At 50.7% G+C, this 23,756-nt stretch overlaps 1 protein-coding gene across 1 annotated transcript in view; it reads right to left on the reverse strand.

Annotated features, from left to right (window-relative positions):
- Positions 1-23,756, reverse strand: part of LOC308340889 (zinc finger protein 77-like) — a 44,705-nt gene that overhangs the window by 19,221 nt on the left and 1,728 nt on the right. Inside the window, exons 2-3 of the mRNA XM_080800365.1 lie at positions 15,847-15,973; positions 9,477-9,657 (exon numbers count right to left, since the gene is read on the reverse strand). Coding sequence (XP_080656491.1) covers positions 9,477-9,657; positions 15,847-15,973 — 308 coding nt within the window. The remainder of the gene's footprint in view (positions 1-9,476; positions 9,658-15,846; positions 15,974-23,756) is intronic.

The following is a 23,756-nucleotide window of genomic DNA, read 5'->3' on the forward strand; positions in this document are numbered from 1 at the left end:
TATTCCGCGTGGTTGGGATGGCAAAGTCACTCCTGAAGCCAGAGTGTGCCCTGCTCCAAGTGGCTGACTGCGGACTGATGGACATGCTGGCCTCACTATGCTTATGATGGGATTGGTGCCCTATGTCTGGGACAAGTCTTCTCCCACTTCCCAGTGACTCCTCGTTATTAGGATATTGTTAAGGCAAGACCTCAAACAAAGAGGGCTTCTTTTTTTTTTTTTTTTTAAAGATTTTTTATTTATTTATTTGACAGAGAGAGATCACAAGTAGACAGAGAGGCAGGCAGAGAGAAGGGGAGGGGGAAGCAGGCTCCCCGCTGAGCAGAGAGCCCGATGCGGGACTGGATCCCAGGACCCTGAGATCATGACCTGAGCCGAAGGCAGCGGCTTAACCACTGAGCCACCCAGGTGCCCCCAAAGAGGGCTTCTTAATGGTTTTAACCCTTAGCCGGGATTTGCCCCAGGAACTGCCTCTAGTGATAGAAAATGGCAAGTAGAGCTTTTAGCCAAGCCGACAGCAGCCACCTTAAGCAAACCCAGGTACACACTAGATGGAACACACCGAATCTGGGATCAATAGCTATGGCTTACCCCACAATGGGACTGTTAAGCCAAAAGGCAATTCTACAGTGACAACATGAGAACCCGCAGCACACAGCAGTTACAGGGGCCGCCATCAGAATTTTGCTCATGAGTCAGTGTTCCCTAGGCCATGGATGGGTTCGCTACTGACTGGACAAGGAGGCCCAGAATTACATGGCTGGCTCCTAACAGAGCCCAATGGATGTGTGGCTCTAACCTTAGCCATGGCTTTCCCCAGGCCGGATAGACCACTGTACTCGGGGTTTTGCCTGGATGCACGGACCCATTATTGAAACCATTATCAACCCAGCCAACCTTCCACGTTGAAAACAATGGCGGACACGTGCTGTGTTTCACTGGTATGACCACCTCGCGTCCACCTTTACTCCTCTTTAGGATGAAGGGTTTTGTTTTGCACAAGGAAGCTCTTCATAAGCAGTCAAAGCCCTAAATGACACTCAAAATAGCATTTCCCTATTAGAGACTGAAGTAACACAACGGTGCAGAGCACTTGCACGACACAGAACGCAGGAGATGTTTTAGCTCCTGCACAAGGTGGCTCTTGTGCCATGACAGAAACAGAATGCTGTGTATACACGCCGCCTGGTCCCAGTAGTGTTTCTGGCTTCCTACCTGACCTGAAGATTCAACTAGGCCCTCGAACGATCCCTCTCTTTCCTTTAGTGATGGCTGAACTCGGGACTATAAGATTTTTGCTCAACGATGAAACCACTCTTATTTGGGCTTCTGACTCTTCTTCGTTTTGTTACAGTCAGTACGCTTTGCTCTTCTGCCACTTCTCTCCACCTGGTGCCAAGACCCCTTCAGCGCCGTTAGGTCAAGCCAGCAGATGATCCTCCCCACTACGGCAGATCCGTGCCTGTGGTCTCCCTCGGATGCAGCTGCCTTTGTAACTGCTCTCTCTGTATGTAAGTGCCTGGCTGAGCGAACGGGACCCACAGGTGGGACATCTCTACAACCCCCACGGAGCGGGAAGAACTTACAGAAGACCTTCCATCCTCGGCAACTGTAAGATTTCAGGGTCACCGCTGCTCAGGGGGAAGTGATGCGGAGAATTAATGCAAAAGAAAAATCCATTTCCTTGCAACCTACAAACAAGTCCTTGAGACGGCCAGGGTGACATTCCTCTAGGAACTCACTGCCTCCATGTTCATACTTTGCTAAGGGCAAAAGGCAACCTTAGCTCAACATTAGCCCTACTTCCAGAATCCTGTTAACCTCCTTGAAGATATAAAAATTCCTCAGGAAACTCCCTTCAACTCTACCCCCAAGACGTATATTAACAATCACCCTCCAAGCATATGGCTCACTGATACACACTTAAAGGTCTCAAGACTAAGCTTTTACTAGACAGCAATAAATGCCTTTTGCCACTCCCTCAAGGTCCTTAAAACGTCGATACCAAACTCCTTAGAGACTGATGCTGTCCGTAACTGCCCCTCAACCTGAAAATATATAACCGGCCACTCCTCCCAACCCCAGGGCAGCTTGCCCCGGCCCTGGCTCCCGTCCCCGTGCTTTGATAAAAGTACCCTCTTTGCACCAAAGACGATTCCAAGTTCGCTCTTGACAGTCAGCTTCCAGCCCCATCTGTCTGCACCTGAGCTGGCCTTCACACCGCCTCCTTTTGAAACTGACCTGCTCCTGTTGAAATGCCTGTTAGGAATTTCTTTTTGTTCTAAAGAAAAAGCTTAGAAATGGGATCCCAGACGTCAAAATGCTTTGAGGGTATCCCTCTCTCCCCATCTTGTGGCATCCTCTGCTGTTATATTTAATAACTACCTCTCCTCACATGCGCTTCTAACTGAACGGACTAACTTCACGAGAACTTAGAATGTCAATGGTCCTTATGGGGAACGTTTGATCTCCCCAAACTGACCCTTATCCAAATTCAATTTAACAGCCATGACCACAGTTGTCAAAACCAGATAGGATGCCTGTTTCCATGGCTATTTGGGAGATTTCCAAACGCTATCAGGACCTAATGGTGCTTCTCTGCAAAACACTATTTCTAAATTCACAGAGGCGAGCCACCGAAAGGCATCAAAGTGGCTTTGGATCCTCTTTCCCCTCCCCCATCTTCTTTGTCTCAGGAGCTGCCACCCCCTGGTGTTCACACCAGGCCTCCAGTGGCCTCCTCCTCTTTTCCCTCTGCCCCATCCCCTTCTCCTGTGTACCCACCCCCCACTTCTAATTCTTTCTCTGAAGGTCCTGTTTCCTCAGACTCTCTCCCCAATCCTTCCTCTCCTGAACCTGTTAAAACAGGCCCATTTGGGGTTCCGAATAACCTCAATCCCCTGCATTCGAGACTGAACCATGGGCCAAGTTAGCATTTCCCAATGTGGCTGAGGATCCCCGAGGTGTGGTGAACAGTTATTCAAATTTATTTTCAGGAATTAGTTCACATGCTTGTTGGTGAGGACCAGGCCAAACACTGGGTGACTCTGGCCCGACAGGAACATCTTAAGAAGTATTAAGGGAACAGCACGTTGTCTGCAGGGACACTAGAACACTTGCTGGAAATACTACTGAGCAATTCTACTATCTTCTCTCAAGACTGCTGAGTGGAACAAAATTCAGACTTGCACACAAAAACCTGATGGGCCTTTTCAGGATGATTAAAACTGACTCCAAATTGTCGCTAAAAGAAAAAAAATTTTTTTTAGATTTATTTGACAGAGAGAGAACACAGGAGGCAGAAAGAGAGGAGGAAGCAGGCTCCCTGCCGAGCAGAGAGCCAGATGTGGGAATCCATCCCAGGAACCCGAGATCATGACCCGAGCCGAAGGCACAGGCCCAACCCACTGAGCCACCCAGGCGCCCTTTTCTCCCCCACCCCCTCGATTTTCAGTTGCGACATGTAAAACAGTTTTGAAACCAGTACTTTCTGCGATTACTACAAAGAGCCAGGATATTGGAGAAAGCCTGTTACAAACTTAAGGGCCCCAGGCCCCTGTATCCTTCCAGCTGGCCGTTCCAACATTCTCTGCATTCCCAAACCAGGGCTCTAAGGAACTATGGGGGCTGTTCCCCGGGGTCCCTTTTAACCAACTTGTGGAACCATCTGACACTGGGAATGAGTCTCTGCCCTTGACACAAGAACTACCCTCCAGGGGGCCAACTCCCTCTCATAAAACCCCTGCCTGCAAGGACTGAGACAGCTCCAGCAGTGGGCCCTCTTAAAGAAATCTCCACACGTCTCTTCCTGCCTCTCAGTCTGTTCTTTTCCGGGCCCTTGGAGAGAGTCACCCTCCTCCCCTCTGTTGCTTCTCCTCCCTTCATGTGGGCAACTGACATTCCTTAGAAAACTAAATGCCAGAATCCGGTTCCCTCGAAATGGGCACATAATTCCAGAACTGGGCAGCAGTAATCAAAATGATCAACCAGGAGACGTAAACGACCTCCTGGCCTCTTTAGCACGTTCCGTCTCTGATGGCACTATGGGGTTTGTTCCTACTGGATCAGCTACCTTGTTCTTTATGGGCAACACGTTCAGCTGAGATTGGCAGAATCCACAGTACACCTCATAAACATCAAACTGTATTTTTCAAAATCTCTTGGGAGAATGAGACAAGACAATAGTCTATAAAGATAAACTTCAGGCATCAAGCCCATGATAGAAGATTAAAAGCGTCATCGTCTCATGATCCCCCAGCACTACTCAACGTAACACTGTCTTCCTGGTGAGAAAACCCAATGGTTGACAATGGACATCTATCCAGGACCTCTCAGCAATAAGTAACACTTTCATGCCTCCACACTGTTATTTCTAACCCCACAGGCTACTGACATCCATTGCCACTAGAGGAAATTTTCCATCGTAACTAGCCTAAGCACTGGATTTGGGATTCTAGCTGATAAATGTAGCGAGTTTTTGCTTTCACTTGGATAATACCCACAGACAGTCATGCCGCAGGGAACCGCAGAGTGTTCTGTAGTTCCCATGGACGTCTAAGGCAGCTCTGGATGGTGGACAATCTTCTGCGTCTCTACTTTGTCACACTATGGAGACAGTTTCATTCTCTGCCTTTCAATGGAAGGCATCATCTAATTGTTGAAACTTTTGTTGTTGTTTTTTTTTAAAGATTTTATTTATTTGACAGACAGATCACAAGTAGGCAGAGAGGCAGGCAGGGGGGGGGGGAGGCAGGGTCCCCGCTGAGTAGAGAGCCTGATGCGGAGCTGGATCCCAGGATCCTGGGATCATGACCTGAGCTGAAGGCAGAGGCTTTAACCCATTGAGCCACCCAGGTGCCCCGAAACTTTTGGTTTTAAAGGGACATAAAGTCTCAAAAAAATTAAAGTTTGCTCAAACTCAAGATACATACTTAGGGTATCTGATCTTGGAACCAGACCACACTGGGATCTAGACAAAACCCCTCATCCTTAATGCAGACACATCATGTTTTGAGTCCCGGTGGCATTTTACATGTCAATCTTCTAAGGAAGAAAAATTGCTTACATAGTTTACTGTTGTTATTTTAAAAAGCATGAACGTAGTAAACATTATCTTGGGTATGCTACTGGGAATCCTTTCTCTTTTCAAGATGTTATTTGATGATTACTTAGTTTACATTATCTCTACACAGAATGTGGGGCTCAAACCCACAACGCCAAGACTAAGAGTTCCACAATCCACCCACCTAGTCGTCCAAGCGCCCTGCAAATTCTTTTGAAGGTCTGAGACAGCAAATCTATCCCATTTGATGCCCAACCCAACAGGGTGAGTTACACTCTCTCCTTTTGCCAAGGGTAAAACCACAAACACTAGTCCAACTGGTATGCTACTGGGGTACCTCAGGAGTGTGGAATATTATGGAAACCACGAAATGTTGTTACATCCAATGTCAATAAAACTGAAGAGGTTCCCATGCCTAAAATTTACATTATGCTGTATTTTGGCAGGAGTTCTGGATGCCATTACTGGCACTGTGCACACCAGACTTTGGCTCCTGAGGGTAAGAAGAAGCACTTCACAGATATTTCCACCACCATCACTGACCGCGGGAAAAAAAAAAAAACAAGCAATCCTGAGCAATGGTCAAAAGGCACTTTCTTCCAAGTCATATTTCGAACAAAATCAACCAAAGACACCAACAATAACTCTCAGAAGAGGTAAAAACATCATCAAAAATTTAACAACTGCTCAATAAAAGGAGAAAACTTATGTGAAAACATGTGTTTCAATAATGAAGACTGAAAATACAGAGGTGATTCAGAGTCAGGAAATTCCAGTATTAGCAACAGAAAAGAACTTTCAACAATCAAAAAGTCTTATGTGATGATCATAGATTGGGAAATTTTTGGAACATCAACTTCAAGTTTTTTTCTAAAATTATGTAAAGTTGTACACACACACCCCTCCCACAGACACGTTCTTATCAAGCTGAGTCTAAAAGACATTGTAATGGGAAAAAAAAAAGTGTTTTACATCACCAGGTGATTACTTCAAATCTGAGACAACAAAGTGTATGTCCTACAGATGTAGAGGACAAAGGACACTTAGCACCCTGAGTGTTCATATCAGCAACACGAACTAGAAATTAAGACACTTAGAATCTCTATCAAGGAAGAGGCACTTGCAAAAGCAAAGCCATGTTTGTAACAATGAAATGATTTCTGTCCTGCCACAATTGTCATGAACAAAATACATGAAATTCTATACGGGAAGTGTTCCGCAAATTGTGTCCATTCGGGTTTGTCTCCAGTATCCTGGCTCTCATTTTAAAAACTATTTTAGGGAGATTAAGTGCTTTCCCACAGTGTCTGTGCTCCCAGATTGAGGAAATACCAGAAGGCTTTTCCATGGTTCTTAACTTCATAGCGTTTCACATCACTGTGCTCTCACAAGCACCCTCGACGATTAGAGGGACACCTGAAGGCTTTCCCACAGCGTGGACATTCACAGAATTCTCATCTAGTGAGTCTCATCACATAAACTTGCAGTTCTGTGCGATACTAGAAGGTCTTACCAGAGTCCGTAGATTCACAACAGGTCAACGTCCACTGTGATTCCTCACGTGTTCCTGAAGGGAGTAGGGACCGGTGAAGTTCTCTCCCCAGTGTGTTTCTTCGTATGCACTCGAAGGGATGAGGGAAACTTGTATGCTTTCCCACACTCCTTGCATTTGTAGGATTTAATTGTATTGTGCGTTTTCAAATGATCTTGAAAACACTGAGGCTGACTAAAAGCTTTCCCACACTCTGTACACTTAAATGTTCTCTCCCCAGTGTGTGTCCGCATGTGTGCTTCCAGATGCGATGGACTCCTGAAAGCTCTGCCACAGTGGTGACAATCATAGAGTCTCTTTGTAGTGTGTGTCCTCATATGTACCTGCAAGGACGAAGCACGGGTGAAGGCTTTCCCACACTGCTGGCATTTACAGGGTCTTTCCCCACTGTGTATCCTCATATGTACCCGCAAGGACGCAGCACGGGTGAAGGTTTTCCCACACTGCTGGCATTTATAGGGTCTTTCCCCACTGTGTGTCCTCATATGAGCTCGTAGGTTTCCAGGAGTGGTGAAGGCCTTCCCACACTGCTCACATTTACAAGGTCGTTCTCCACTGTGTGTCCTTATATGAGCTCGCAGGTTTCCAGGACTTAGGAAAGCCTTCCCACACTGCTCACATTTACAGGGTCTTTCCCCAGTGTGTGTCCTCATATGTACTTGCAGGTTTCCATGAGTGGAGAAGGTTTTCCCACACTGCTGACACTTGCAGGGCCTTTCACCAGTGTGTGTCCTCATATGTCCTCGAAGGTTTGCGAGAGACTTAAAGGCTTTCCCACACACCTCACATTTGAAGGGTCGTTCCCCAGTGTGTACCCTTGTATGTACCTGTAGGTCTCTGTGCCACCTGAAGTCTCTTCCACACTCCTTACATTCATAGGGTTTCAGGATACCGTGTGTGGCCATGTGACGTTCGAAAGGATGATGCTTTCTGAAAGTTTCACCACACTCCTTACATTCCAAGTGTCCACCCTTGGTGTGCTTTCTCACAGTATGTAGTACAAGGGTATGGTGACGAACGAAGGCTTTCCCACAGTGCTGACACTTATAGGGTCTCTCTCCAGTGTGTTTCCACATGTGTTCTCGCAGGCATGAGTTATACCTGAAGGTCTTCCCACACTGCTGACATTCATACAGTCTCTCCCCCGTGTGTGTTGTCGTATGTTCCCGCAGATTTCCCATATATCTGAAGCTCTTCCCACACTGCTGACATTCATAGGGTCTTTCCCCAGTGTGCGTCCTCATATGGATTCGCAGGTTTGTGTGATCCCGGCAGGATCTGCCACACTGGTTACATTCATAGGGTTTCACGGTACTGTGGGTGGCCATGTGACGATTAAAATGTTCACACTTCCGGAAAGTTTTCCCACATGCCACACATTCATAGGATCTATCTCCAGTATGCGTCCTCATATGGACTCCAAGAGCTGTGTGGTATCTGAAGGCTCTGCCACACTCCTTACACTCATAGGGTTTCATGACGTTGTGTGTGGTCATGTGACATTCAAAAGGCAGATGCTTTCTGAAACTTTGCCCGCACTCCTTACATTCCAAGGTTCTGTCCTCTTCGTGTCTTCTCATGTGTGCTTCAAGGGAGTTGTCACCAGGGAAGGCTTTCCCACACTGCTGACATTTACAGGGTTTTTCCCGAGTATGTGTCCTCACATGTCTTTGCAGACTTGAAGCAGACCAAAAGGCTTCTCCACACTCCACACCCTCATAGGGCCTCTCCCCAGTGTGAGTTATCATGTGATGTGTAAGGTAGAACTGATACATAAAGGCTTTCCCACACACGTCACACGCATGGACTCTCTGTCCACAGTGATCCTTCACGTGACTCCGAAGGGACGACATGCACGTGAAAGTTTTTCCACATTTCTTGCACTCTAAAGATTTTTTACTACCACGACTCTTCAAGTCTCTCTTCGATGCTCCCCCGGTGTCCTGAGGTTCATAAGGTCTCTCTACAACGTCTGTGTCCACCTGAGGGCTGGGGCTCGAGACACGGCTGCAGGCCGGCCCACATTCCTCACAGGGACTAGGTTTGTGTCCAGGGTGGGATCTCTGTGGGTTCTCAGGGAAAGAACCGTCTGTGACAGCTTCTCTACACTTGGCGCACAGACAGGACTTGTCTCCAGTAGGACGATCCTCACGCACGGTAACACTTGTCACCTGCCTTCTGGTTTCTGCACATCGATTATCTTCCCTGCTTTCACAGACCCGCTTCACCAAACGACTTCTGTTCAAAATGGGAAGGCACACTGTTACGGAATAATGATTTTAACTGATCTCTTTATTAATTATCTACTGATCCACATGAACGATTACTTGACTACATAATGGCCGTCTTCAGTGAACGGCTGTGTTTGTGGCACTGTCTCCATGGTAACAGAGTGAAACAAGCTTAATGTACTGGCTGAAGACTGAAATACTGTCAGAACACTCTAGGTTTCTCAAATGTCGTTTTTCTCACCATTATTTCCAACTGAATTCGTTTTCAAATGTTCAATATCTAGAATGCATTCATTAAAACTTCTTCATGTGAAAGTTTGGATCATACAATTATCGAGGTGTGCTCTCAGCGATTCTTTTTTTTTTTTTAAAGATTTTATTTATTTATTTGACGAACAGAGATCACAAGTAGGCAGAGAGGCAGGTAGAGAGAGAGAGGAAGGGAAGCAGGGTCCCTGCTGAGCAGAGAGCCCAATGTGGGGCTCGATCCCAGGACTCTGGGATCATGACCTGAGCCGAAGGCAGAGGCCCCAACCCACTGAACCACCCACATGCACCTCAGCGATCCTTTGATTTCAAGTTAGTCTCACCGTCTGCCCTGAGTCCCTCCTCCTGTATGAGTGTTACTCACCTTAAACGCCTTTCCTGGGTTTGGGTCTGATCTCCACTGTTAGGAAATTTCCAGTTTTCTCCAAAAACAGAACACGAATCATTTCTTGCAAGTAAGACGGTCTTGCCTTCACTGGGGAGCTCATTCTGCAAAACATTCCGCTGAGTCCTTGATGCACTCCTTTTATCCTGACTGGGACCAACTGCAAAAATTGGGAGCACAATTTAATTTCTTGGGAATGATCTGTTGTTTGAGGAAAACAGACCATATGTTGATTTCTAGTCATATACTGATCCCAAAATGGAAATGACGTTCATCAGGAAGAACAGACAAGTAACTGAAGAAAAATCCTCAGGACCCTAGTGATTTGGGACTTTGGCAATAAGAGGAAAAGTGTATATAGGGCAGCCTGTTTACTCAGAAATACTTCAAAATCGATGGCGACTAATGTGGAGGTAAGTATTATCAGAAAAGTGAAGTAGAAAGGAAGTGAGCAAGATACACACCTCCACACCCTACTTCTAAAAGAATACAAAAAGGCTTGCCACATGGGTGAGGATGGATGTAATGTCTGATGGGGAGGCCAGGTGAACGACAAAATCACCCTTCTCAAAACAAGGATGGAGTCACATTTTTAACGGACATGCGCAAATGCCATTCCCTTCTCCAGAACCTGGTCCGACTGAGGGTTACTGGACTGTTCTGAAGGCACCGAGGCCATTGGGGGAGCCTGCACCGCCCCAGCTGCCACTGGGAGGTCAGACAGTGGGTATGGCTGCCGCCCAGCTCCCTGAGAACAGCCCAGCAGGAGGGAGGATTTGAAGGGCCCCAAGTAGTCTGGAAGATGGGCTCTTTATTCTTCGAACTCACTAATGATGGTTAAGTGTGGACTTTTTCTTCTTCTTGAATGCTGGAAGCATACTGACCGTTCATTTTACTGTCAGGTGCCCAACATGGTGATTCAACAATCATACATGTTACACAGTAAGTATAATTAAAATCCGTCATTATGGAAAACTAATACAATATTATGACCATATTCTGCCTGCTGTACTTTCCATTCCCATATTTAGTTTATTGTGTGTGTGTTGTTCCAAAATTCACTGTTCATACACTACACCCAGTGCCCCATGCAATACGTGTCCTCCTTCATTCATTCCCACGTTCAGTAAGTGCGGCTCTGGACCACTCTGGCCACTCAATCGCCTTCATCTATTTCTCCTCTCCCTCCATACCCTCCAGTCGCACAAACACCCATTTCTTCTTGATAGTTTTAAGTCTGTCTATTTCCTGTTGTTTGTTCATTCACTTTGTTATTTAGATTCCACATGCAAGTAAAATACGGTGTTTGTCTTTCTGACTTATTTACTTGGAAGAAAACCCTCTAGGTCCATCCACGTATTTACAAACGGGAAGACGTCATCCTTCTTCCATGGCTGGGTAATATACACATTTTCCACATTTCATTATCCAATTCACCCACCGACAGATGTGTGGGTTCTTTCCATATCTTGAGTATTGCAACTAACACTACAATGAACATTAATGTTTTCTCTATGGTTAAATACCCAGAAGCAGAATTACAGACGACATGGTGCTTCTGTGGTGTTCTGCAGAAACTCAGTACTGCTTTCCATGCGGGCTGCACCAATTGACCTTCCCACCAGCAAAGATGAGTTTCCTTCTCTCCACATTCTCACCAACACTTGTTATTCCTTGTCCTTCTGATAGAGCCAACCTGGCTGCCATGAGGTGGTATCTCACTGCTGATTCGATTTGGTCTTCCCTTTTATTTATTTATTTGAGAGAGAGAGAGAGATCACAAGCAGGCAGAGAGGCAGGCAGAGAGAAAGGGAGAAGCAGGCTCCCCACTGAGCAGAGAGCTCAATGTGGGGCTCAATCCCAGGACTCTGAGACCATGACCTGAGCTGAAGGCAGAGGCTTAACCCCACTGATCCCCCCAGGCACCCAGTCCACATCTCTCTTACCAGCTCGTGCTGCTCAGGACAAAGAAGTTCCATTATCCACTCATTGTTCTTTGGCTCCAGTATTTTCTGATTCCTCCCTGAAGTTCTCAGTTGACCCACTGGTATTAGTAGCATGCTGTTTAGCCTCAACATGTTTGAGCTTATTTTTATTTTTTTGGTAAAGACTTTTTAACTTTATCTGTCAGAGAGAGTAGAGAGGGGGCACAAGGAGGGGAAGGCATGGGCAGAGGGAGATGCAGGCTCCCCACCGAACATGGGACCATGACCCACGTGGGAGACAGACCTTTCACCAACTGAGCCAGCCAGGCATCCCAAGCTTCTTACTTTTCTTATTATTGACTTGTAATTTCATGCTGCCATTCTTCAAAAATATGCCTCACAAGATCGCAGTCTTCATAAATTTACTCACACTTGTTTCGTGGTCTAACATACAAACTATCTTGGAGAATGTTCCATGTGCCCTTGAAAAGAATGCGTATTCTGCCATTTGGAATGGAATTTTCACTATGTCCACCTGGCGCGATGTCACTGAAATCCACTCTTTACTGATTTTCAGTCTGGGCGTTCTATGAAGGCATGTTATTGGAGTGTTAAATCCTCCTACAATTATTTACTACTGTCATTTTCTGCCTTTATTTCTCTTAAGATTTGCTTTCTATATTTAGGCATTCCCATTGGGTGCACAAATACATTCTATGCACACATATGTATACACAATTAAATATGTATCATAATTAAATCTGTGATATATGTATCACAGATATATATTGCTCTTGTCCAATTTGCTTATCATCATGTCATGGCAGTCTCTGGCTCGTCACAGTCTCCGTGTGACCCCTCCTGTATCTCATGTTAAGTATTCGAGCTCTACTTTTTACCCCACTTCTGTTTGCGTGGAGAATCTATTTTAGTCCACTTGACTTTCAGTCCATATTGTGTCTCCCTTTTAGGCAGACTACACATGAGTTCTTTTTTTAATCATTCAGTCAATATATGTGTTTTGATTGGAGCATTTAGTCCATCTACATTGAAAGTAATTACTGAGAAGCATGTACTTCTTCCTAGTTTGTTAAATGCCTTTTTTTTAAGTTTAAGATTTATTTATTTGAGAGAGCACGAGAGAGCAGGAGCTGGGTGAGGGACAGAGGGAAAAGGAGATAACTGCACTCTGAGCAGAGAGCCTGATGTGGGACTGGATCCCCAGACCCTGAAATCATGACGTGAGCCAAAAGCAGATGCTTACCTAAGCCACCCAGGTGTCCCCATAGCCTACCTGCCTTTCTTTCTTTCGTTTCTTTTCTTTCCTTTCCTTTTCTTTTTTTTCTTTCCTTCCCTCCCTGCCTCCTTTATTCCTTCCTTCCTTCCTTTTTTTAAAAGAAATATGGAAGCCCAATGTGGGGCTCAGACTCATGACCCTGAGACCAAGAGGCCAATGCTCTACCAGCTAAGCCAGCCAGGCTCCCCGTATTTCACATCTGGTCCTCTGTATCTATGCATAAACCTCAAGGTACAAATGATTTCACTACTTTTGTGTTTTAACCTTCATAATAGCTTTCTAAGTGACTTGTCTACTGATCTTATGTTTCCAACTAACAGCAAATTCTTATATCCTTTCATAATTTTCATGCTTTTACTGATCGCCTTTTCTTTTCCACTTAAAAAAAGTTTTCTTTTCCACTAAAAGCAGCACATCACGATTTCTTGTAAGGCTGATTTAATGGTGGGACGTCTGGGTGGATCAGTGATCCGAGCATGCAACTCTTGATTTTGGTTCAGGTCACGATCTCAGGGTCTTGAGATCGCGCACCACATCGGGCCCCACACTTGGTGAGGAGCCCACTTAGATTCTCTCTTTTCCTCTCCCTCCGCCCGCCACCCTCCTTGTGCGTGTGCACTCTCTCTCCTCATATAAATAACTAAAAGATTTTTTTTTCTTTAAAGATGGTTTCCTGGTGATGAAGTTCTTTAATTGCTGTTTGTTGGGAAACCTTTTTCTCTCTTTCAATTCTGAGTGATGGATTTCCTGAGTAGAATATCCTCGGTTGTGGGTTTTTCCCACACTCTGAATGTAGGATGCCACGTCCCGCTAGGCTGCCATTTTTCTCCTGAAAAATCAGCTAACGGCCTTATGGAGTTTCCCTTGTAGTTTAGAGTTTCTCTAGCTGGTTTCAGATAATCTCTTCATATTTCCTTTTTTCTCCATTTTAGTACAAACGTCAGTGTGGACCTCCGCTCGCTCTTCCCATTGGGCCCTGTGGAGCCTCCCAGACCCGAGGGTCCGTTCCACGCCCAGATCTGAGAACTCCTCGCCACAGTTTCTTCAAAGAAATTCCTGCTCTTTTCTCTGTTCTCGTCCGTAGACCCCCAGGATGCAAATGTTCTTATCACTGCTGCGCTCAACAGGTCCCTGAACTTAGTACGTCAGTTACTCATTTCTCACCAGTACTGTAATTCTGCTCTTCAGCCTGGTTGCTTCCTACGTTCCCTCACCTTCCAGATTGCGGGGAGCTGCGGGGCGTCCTCCAATACGCTATGGATCCCCCTAGTGTATTCCTCATGGCAGTTACGGGGTTTCTTAGCTGTGTTTAGTTCTTGTTTATATTTCCTATCTCCTTGTTGAAGTTCTCACCCTGTCTATCCACTCTTCTCTCAAGCCTGGGCGGCATCTACATGACCACTACCTTGAATTCTTTTATCTGGGAGATGACTTGTCTCTCTATGATTTAGGTCATTTTCAGTGCTTTTATCCTGTTATTTTCTTGGCAACAAATTCCTCTGTCTTCTCCCTGTGCTGGCATGTATTAAGTCAGTCAGCTACATCTCCCGGTCCTCAAAGTAGTGGCCTTACCAGAAAACATCCTACGGTGCCCTCCACCACAGCATTCCCCAGTCACCAGGACCAGGTGCTCCAGGAGTGTTCTGCTGTGGGCCGTGTGTGGCCGCCTGTCACGGCTGAGACCCAGCTGCTACATGCACACTGTGTGGGGCTTGCATGGCTGCCGGAGAAGTCCTGCTGTAGCCTTGCTGGGGGCACTGATGAATGGCGGTCAACCTCAATATGGCCGTGTGCAACAATGCGTGGTGACTGCTGTGGGCGCAGAGGTGAGCAGTAGAGGGCAGCTGAGAGGCCAGGGGACCAAAGGCCTGGATGCGGCCAATGCCGGCTCCCTGGTCGCTGTGGTTAGCTCCTTTGATCACGGGACAGGAATCATGCTTTTGAGAGGCGGCCATCACACCTGGGGTTGCCTGACAGGGGTGGTAGGACAGGAGTCCCAATGGGGAAGACATCATTCCCAAGGGAGGCTGCCACCAAGGGCGGCTGGACAGGAGCTACTTTGGACAGGTACCTCCAGGACAGGTGGGTTCGATGGGGTGGGTGAGTGGGAACCAGTGCCGAGTGGGGGAACCAGTATAAGCAATGCATACGTGATGGGTCAGAACTGCCTCCCAGATGCAGCTGGCTATCCCGGGGGACGGGCTGCAAGATAAATGACACCTGTCAACATGTCCCCCCCTAGATAGCTCTCTGGGCCTCCAGTGTGTGCCCTAAAATTAGGCAATGAATCTTCACACATAACCCAGGGACATTTCAACATGCAGCTGTGTGCTCCGTCTTGTGCCAGTGGATAAGAGTGTGCTCTCTGCCGGTTGTCCACAGCCTCCATCCTTCCTGGAGTCCCGCCCCAGCACCCTACTGATGTTTTAACTCCCAAACTTACGTCCCACTGATTTTCAAAGGCAGGTGTTCCAGGCCCTGGTCTTTGCACTGTGGTCCCCAGGTCGAGGGTGCCTGGTGTAGGGACTCATTTCCTTGCTTCCTTGTACCTGGGAGGTCCCACCCACTTTTCCACATAGCAGCACTGGGGCTGGGTTTCCAACCACATCTCTGCCCCACCTACCCTCTCCCATGAGGACTTCTCACGGGGACTAGCTGCAAAAGGTCTGTTCTGGCGGCCTTCGGGTCATTTTCAGACTGAGTCAGAACACATGTGGTTCTTGTCTCAGTGTGTCTAGTGAAGCTGGTGAGCTCAGGATTCTCCTACTCATTAAGTAGGGTGTAACTGGAGTGTAACTGGAGTGACGTCACCGAGCCCGACAGGTAGCAACCGCGTGTAACTTTCATAGGATTGAAAAGTACACAGCAGCGCTCCCTGCCCTAACGGGACCCTGGAGACCACATTCGCGTTTCGAAAAGAGGGGAGTCTCAGACTTGGATCAAGACTAAAGAAGAGTCGATTTAACACATGAAACTCTGTTTTCACCAAAAGGTATGTGACCCTTGGTAGTTTCCATGAAGGCCTGGACCACGTCTGTCTCTCCTCCAGCGTATTCCCAGTCCTCGGACCAAGGAAGATAGACACTCGTTCCCTACAACACTAGAGACGGGGTGGAGCCGCGCTTACCCAGGGAGGCCAGGTTCCTGCAGGTCTCCAGCATCACGTCCCTGTAGAGCCGCCTCTGACCACGGTCCAGCAAAGCCCACTCTTCCGGGGTGAAGTTCACAGCCACATCCGCAAAGACCACTGTGTCCTGGAACATCCACATGTTCTTTTGCAGCAACGCTCCCTCCTCACCCGTGTGTGTGGGAGGATGCGGGGGCGACACACAGGGAACTGCATCCCACCCTAGGACCCAAGTCACACCCATGCAGGAAGTGACAACATACAAACACATCCACGTCAGTGCCCTCAGTGACGGGAAGGGCTGGGACCCCGAAGCAGAGGGCGATGACGACAGCTCATACAGACGTACATACACCCAAATATAGGCTATTTGTACTGAAAATGAGCTGATCTGAGAACATTTGTATGGTAAAGAATGAAAAATGAAATACTCGTTCACACCACACTGAAACTGGACGGCACATCTCTGAGTTGCTCAAGGACGATTACTGCCTCGTCAGCCCCAAGAACTGGAGCCGGAATGTCAGGATGCTGTGAACACACAATGCCAGGGCTGCTCTCACTGGAAGGCAACGAGGTCAAGGAGCCTAGCGCAGTGCCCTCGATCCCGGCTGAGGCACACACCACCCTTTCCTGGGTTAGGTGGACAGTGAGCACGGACATAGGGCCCAGGGGCCTGGCACACGTGGTGCACAAGAGGAGCTCCAGTTACTGAAGAGTCACAGACATCAGCAGGGCCTCGACCATATACCCCAGTGCCCAGAATGCCAGCAGAAGGGCGCCAGAAAGAGGAGCCCCTGAGAGCCTGATGGTAACAGAGCCCAGGGTGACTTGAACAGAAGCGGGGGGAACATAACGTAGGGGCCGATTCCAGCAATAAGCTGGATCAACGGAAAGATAAGCATCAAAGCAAACGGCCCATAGTGACCACAGCTGAATGCTAACCGGCTCGTGAAGTGACTACCTGGAAATGGCCAGAGGCCCTAAGTACCCAGTAGACTTCTTCCAACCAGGCCCAGTTACCAAAACAGGGAAGATTCCATAGGATCACACACTCCCTCACAGTCCCCCCTGATTCTCGCCCCTCGGCACCACTTCATGGCAGACACTCTCCTCTGCTGTCCTGCGTGGTGCTCCCCTGTGGCGTCTTCAATAAACTTCTATCTCCTTGGTCTGTCTCGGGTGAATTCTTTCCCCACCCATGCCGCCAGCTCCATGGGATCAGGCCGCCCCATGTTTGGCGTCCTTCATGGGGGCCACTTTGCTCTGACACTGTATCCCCAGGTTAAGAATTTTGTGGGCGTTTCCCTTGGTGACGAACTCCAGCTGGGACTGTTCCTCGAGAACATCCAGAGGTCCACGGGGAGCCCCACGGACTGCCTTTGCCCAAACGGGTGAGGGATTTCCCCTCTTCCCCCTTTCCTCCCTCTTTGTCTTTTCAGTCCTTCGGCTGGTCTAACCCTCCTACTCCACAGACAACAGAAGGTCTCGGGCTGTGCGTGCCGGAGGGGGCAAAGGACCCTTTTCCTATTCTCTCCCACTACATCCCCTGAGCCCTGCACTCCCCACACGTGGCGCAGTTGGCAACAGCAGCTCCTGCACAGCGCCTCCGCAGGGGGGATGTACTCTGCCAGACCCTCTCCTGATGCCTGCGGACGCCCAGCAGCCTCGCTTCTTTGAGACCAACCCCTTCATTTCTTTGTTCCCTTATATTCAGCCGCCGTCTTGATCCACAGCCAAACACGTTCCTACGTGTCCCAACGGTGAGTCCTCTCCTTGTAGGACCCGGTTTGGCCACCTGGTGTGTGGCTCCGGCTACTGCCGGAGACCACGCAGCAGGGCTTGCTGCCGCCATCTGCTGCCACCCCTCCTCGGCGGGACAGGCCTCGGGGCATCAGCAGCAGGTCTTTCCCGTCATAGGAGATAAAACGGCGGGTTCAGGGAGCACAACTGCAGTCCTAAGCCTTAGGAACAGAATAAAACCCAAAAACCCACGATCACTTCGACAGACCCAGGAACACCATCTGACGAAGCCCACGACCCTGTCCTAACGAGAGGACTCAACCGACCAGGAACAGAGGGGAACGGCCTCACCCTGGTGCGGGGCAGCTGGGAGCGGCCGCAGCCGACAGCGGAGGAGCGGCGGCTCCGAGGAAGGTCCGCCCGCGGCCGAGAGGCTCAGGAGGTGCTGGGTGGTGGTCGCCGGGGAAAGGGACGTGGCCCTGCGGGCAGACACCCCTTCGGCCCCACCGGAACAGCTGCGGAGTCATGCAGGCGCGAGCCGGTGACACGCGAGGAGGCGGCGCCGTCACGCATCTCTGCTGCGGGGGACGCCGCCCGGGGCAGCCCCCCGGGAAGAGTCAAGACGACGACCGTCCGGTCACCGCCCACGACAGGGAGGCCGCGCGCGCTCCGCAGCCGACCCCACAGGAGCAGGGAAACCCGCGCAGAAGCCCGGCCGCGCTCCGGAAACGAGCACAGGAGACACGACTGCGGTGGAGTCGCGAGTCCGCAGAGAAGCACCAGACCCGCCCTCAGGGCCGGGGGCAGAGGACCGCGGAGAGATGCGCGCCGCACTCCGTACCGCACCGGAGGAAGGAAGACTGTTTCTCCGCGTGGCAACAGTCCAGCCAATGAGACAGTCACAGGCCAACCAATGAGAGACGCTCACGGCTCAGCCAACGAGAGACGCTCACGGCTCAGCCAACGAGAGACGCTCACGGCTCAGCCAACGAGAGACGCTCACGGCTCAGCCAACGAGACACGCTCACGGCTCAGCAACGAGACACGCTCACGGCTCAGCAACGAGACACGCTCACGGCTCAGCCAACGAGAGACGCTCACGGCTCAGCAACGAGACACGCTCACGGCTCAGCCAATGAGAGACGCTCACGGCTCAGCCAACGAGAGACGCTCACGGCTCAGCAACGAGACACGCTCACGGCTCAGCAACGAGACACGCTCATGGCTCAGCCAACGAGAGACGCTCACGGCTCAGCCAATGAGAAGCCACAACACATGGACCCTCCAGGTTGCTCCAGTGGATGCTCTGTGTGGCGGGCCCCTCCCTACGCCCCCCTCCTCGAAAAAGCAGCCGCTCCCTTTCTTTCCCAGGCTTGCCCGTGGTTTTGCTGGGGGCTTCCTTGGACCCTATTACGATTTTCTGACATTCCCAGATAAACCCATTTTTCTTTACGACTTTTAAAATTTTTTGTTTTTCATTTAAATTGTTTTTGTTTATTACTAATTTATTTATTAATATTAATATTCACATTTATTTATACATTTATCATTAATTCTTACATATATATCTATGACCACGGAGGGAATCTCAAGCAGACCGTGTACTAAGCACAGAACAAGGCTCAATTTCAAGACTTCAAGATCATGACCTGAGCCAAAATCAAGAGTCGGACACTTAAGCCACGGAACCACCTACTTCCCCCACCCCATACCACAATTTTTCCTATAGAGAGAAGTGACGGTTTTATTTTTAATGTCAGTGTGACTTGCTGATCACAAATGGACCCCAAGAAGACACCAACCACTGAGAGCACACAAGTGTGGGAGCCCTCGGTGCTGCGTTCTCACGGACCCTGGGCAGGAGGCTGGAGGGTCAGTTCTGTCCTGGGATCAGAGTCCCGTGCCCTGTCTGCGCCAGGTAGGGTCTGCTGGGGACCTGTGCCGGGGGCTTCTTCGTTCTCAGAAGACTCATTCGGCTGTTGTTCCAGCTCCTTTTCAGAACTGGGCTCTTCCTCTTGGATCAGTGCCGGATGGAAACGGGCTGGCCCCGTCTGATTCCTTCTGTGACAAGCCTACTCCTACGTAGAAACCATGTTTAGAAATTCCTTAGTCTAGAGAAAACCACCAGGAAATGGATTCCAGTCATCGAAGCGCTGTGACAGGGCAACTAAGGGGGACCTTGGCCAGTTTGTTTTCACCACCACCAGCCCCCCAGGGGTGCCAGGGTGCCTCCATGGGTTAAGCATCTGCCTTCGGCTCAGGTCATGATCTCAGGGTCCTGGGATCGAGCCCCGCATCGGGCTCTCTGCTCAGCAGGGAGCCTGCTTCCCCTTCCCTTTCTGCCTGCCTCTCTGCCTACTTGTGATCTCTGTCTGTCGAATAAATAAAAAATCTTTAAAAGGAAAAAAAAGTTGTGCTTTGTCGTAAGGCGACCAGATCTCTAGAACTTGCCTGTCTTCTCTGCACCCAGATCAGTGGGACGAGTTCTGTGAGCATAGCTTCCCCACGTGGCTAGATTAACCTTTAGTGGTCCCTTGCTCCGTTCATCCTGACCTGTCCTCTCCTGCAATCGGTCCTTTCTACAGCTGAAGAAACTGGGCGCCATGACTGGAAGGTGTGAGAAGGTTCTCTGGCAGAGCAGGGGAGACATGAATGAAGCGACTGACTCCTTCTCCAAAAGGCCTGAGGCCTTCAAGGAGATCGGAGTCCTTGAGACAAACCAGACCAGTCCACTGTGGCCGGGCAGGTCCCCAGTAGGCTGCTGCCGACTCTGTAAAAAAATTCATTCTTACGCAGATGTAATTCGCATATCATAATAGTAACCCTTTATGGGGCGCCTGGGTGGCTCAGTGGGTTAAAGCCTCTGCCTTTGGCTCAGGTCATGATCCCAGGGTCCCGGGATCGAGCCCCGCATTGGGCTCTCTGCTCATCACGGAGCCTGCTTACTCCCCCTTTCTCTGCCTGCCTCTCTGCCTACTTGTGATCTCTGTCAAATAAATAAATAAATCTTAATAAATAAATAAATAATAAAAAATTTAAAAATACTTTATTAAATAAAAACAGAAGGAAAATGAAGATAAAATAAATGAAAGTTGGAAACGACACCGATCATGCTGGGCACATGACGACTTGTCCCCGGAAGGCCCGGAGCAGCTCCTTTGGTTCAACCTGGGGCGTCATCTGCACTTACCCCGGACTCTGTCCCCTCACCGCGTGGAAGAGCACAAGTGTTACCACCGAGAATTTGCAAGACCGTCAGGGAGCTCATGGAGCGCTCAGGGAGCAGGGAATGGGCTGGAGCTTCTCCCTCCCCCTCCTTCTGCCCCTCCCCACACCCCCACACTCGCACGCACCCACTCGCTCTCCCCCTCTCTGAAACACAACCGAAAACCAACAAAAAATGAAACGCTGCTCTAGGAAACCACAGGCAAACATCTGTTTCCCCCAATGACGTGTGAGAACATGGGTGAGAGACACCCAACGACCGGCTCCAGAGAGGGACAAGTAATACTGGAAATCGAGTGTCCCTTAGTCCAGGCTGGTTTGGACGTGAAAACCATCTGCCCCACCAGAGACTCTACAGTCCCCACGAGTCACCACTGGACCCCACTGGCCTGAAACAACACAGTTGCTGCTCTGTAACCAATTTTAGTGCAGAATGTTCCCGAAGCCACGAAGAGCGCACCTGCCAGGTCCCACCCGCGTACCTGGTCCCCGGACGCCTGTCTGCGCAGACGGAGGTCACACGGCTCCCTCCGGCGGGAGAGGAGTAGGTTTTAGCCACGGCTTACACGTTTCCTCACTGCACCCAGCTTTCTAGTGTAGACAGACCAGCGCATGTCTTGGGTCTGCAGTTCTGAGGAAACACTGTCCCTCCCCGGGGGACAGCTCCCCCTGTCACCGGGACCGGGGCGCCCACGTGACCAGCCAGGGGCCTCACCAGCTCTGCTGAGTTTGGCCGGGTCCACGCGGTCATTGTGCAACACCACAATCCCGGGGCTTCGTGGAACCCACTCGTGTCACTACGGAGACTCAGCGGACACACTGTGGCGAGATCCCCCCACACCCTGAGTCCGCAAGGCCTGGGGTCGGTCCCTCTGAACCTCACGCCCTCCCCCAGAGCCCCTGCACTCCCAGCACCGAGACCTCGCAGGACGGCCAGGCCGCTCGGCCCGCCTCCTTCCACCCTTGGCCGGAAGGGCCGATGGCTTCTCCTGCCAAGACCCACCGCGCTCCGGGAGAGCCGTCTCCGCAGCACTGGCCCAGGGGCAAGACCGCAGGGAGACCCAGATTTCGTCCCCGAGAAGACAGCTCCAGGTTCTCTCCAACCTCACGGGCAGGGCCCCCTTCAGGATCTACCCCAACCCTCAAGCGGCCACAGTACAGGGAAGGGGTCCTGGATGCAGGGGACACATCGGGACCCCCATGACCCCCACCTGGCCCCGCACACCACGTGTGGAGGCGACAGTCATGGGGCCAGCGGGGGCGCCCTCGGGTCCGGCCCTGCTCCCTACTGGGGGCCCAGCAGGAAGCCCAGCACCCTGCAAGCCCACGCGACTTTCCCTGGGATCCACGGTCCCCCGAAGGAGACCCGCCTCCACCTCTCAGTGCCGCCCAGCCGATGAGCCCACCCCCCACACTGGGCTTCCCACTCCCAGTTTCCTCCCAGATCTCTGTGCTCCCACAGCCACCCCGCCCCCTCTCCTCTGCACAGAGCCCTCCTCCCCTCTGTCCTCCAAAGGGCCTGTGGTTTCGCGACCTTTCACGCTCCCAAGTGCAGTTCCCGCAACGGCAGAATAAATCCAGTCTGGGGGTAAAGTAACCGACAGCTTTGTTTTGAATGAGTGACGAGAACCGTTGGCACTGACAGAGGACGGACACACAGCCTGTCGGAAAACAGCAGAACGCACGCACAGGCCTCCGGTTTGGGTAAGGGGCAGCAGGTGGGGCGGGGCTGGGGCGGCCACAGAGAGGCGTGGACACCGGGCATTGAAGACTGCTTATGTGCGGGGGAATGAGGGATGGTTTCCCTTGACACGTGCACAGAGCCCAGTCCTGCGGATTCCATGTCCCCGAAACAGGGGACCGCACCGGGGGAAGCACCCGCAGGGGTGCGTGTGACCGCAGCGACGGAAGGGGTTTCTCACGGTGGAGGAGGGTGGTCTGCGCTGGGGGGATGGGGACGCACAAGTTTACTGAACACTCGAGGAGCCCATCCACGCGGACACGGAGAGACACGCAAACCCCTGAGCATGACAGAACACGGGCAACACACGGAAATGAGACCGCATGGATGTCCACAGTGCGTGAAGGAAGCAGACACGCAGGTGACAGCATGCAGGAAACGCTGCTCTAGAAGGGGAACCCCACGATGACAGTGTCCACCCCAGCATGGACCAGAGCGACCGCCGTGTGACCCCTAGCAGATCCCGGGTCCACCCCGAGCTGGACAGAGCCGAGCCGCAGAGCTCCTGGGGCCAGGTGACAGGCATCCGCCCGGACAGGTGATGCACGTCCCGCCACCGACAGTGCCAGCCCCCCCACACCATGTGTCAGTGTTTACTCCGGTTTACGCTTAGACTGACGGCAGCTGCGGTGCCCACACTGGCCCGGGATGAACGTGGGGACCGCCCACCCCCCAAGGCCCCGACTCGCCCACACTCGAGAATGGAAGAGCCCACTGCACACACGGCAAGGACAGAAGTCGTGTCGCCCACGCTGGCCTCACTGGGCAGCAAGAGCCTCCCCAGGACACACTCGGGAGGAGCAGCACGGGTGAGCGGCTCAGAGCAGGGGCCGCTGCCCCCATGCGGCACCGGAAACGCACCTCAACCCGCCCTCTGCAGAGGAGGACAAGGCGTCCCCAGGGAAAGATCCATCCACCCTGCCTCCCTGGGCAGAGGCTTTGGAAGCCCTTCCCCGAGACCTTGCCTCTGCCGATCCATAGTTGGGGGGGGGGACATCTCAACCGGGTGTCGTTTCTGACTCACCAAGGAGTGACACCAGGTTGGATGGGTTTGTAAGGGCCGACATAATCAGAGGGAGCCGTTTTGTGGTTTACGCAGTGAAGTTAGATTGACCCCGCCCCCTCCCCCCAGGAACTTACTTGCAAAGCCCAGATACAAGGGCGGGTCAGCCAGGTGGAGACAGCCAATCAGTGGGGTGCG

This window comes from Martes martes (genome assembly GCF_963455335.1).
Source record: "Martes martes genome assembly, chromosome: 1".
Lineage (NCBI taxonomy): Eukaryota > Metazoa > Chordata > Mammalia > Carnivora > Mustelidae > Martes > Martes martes.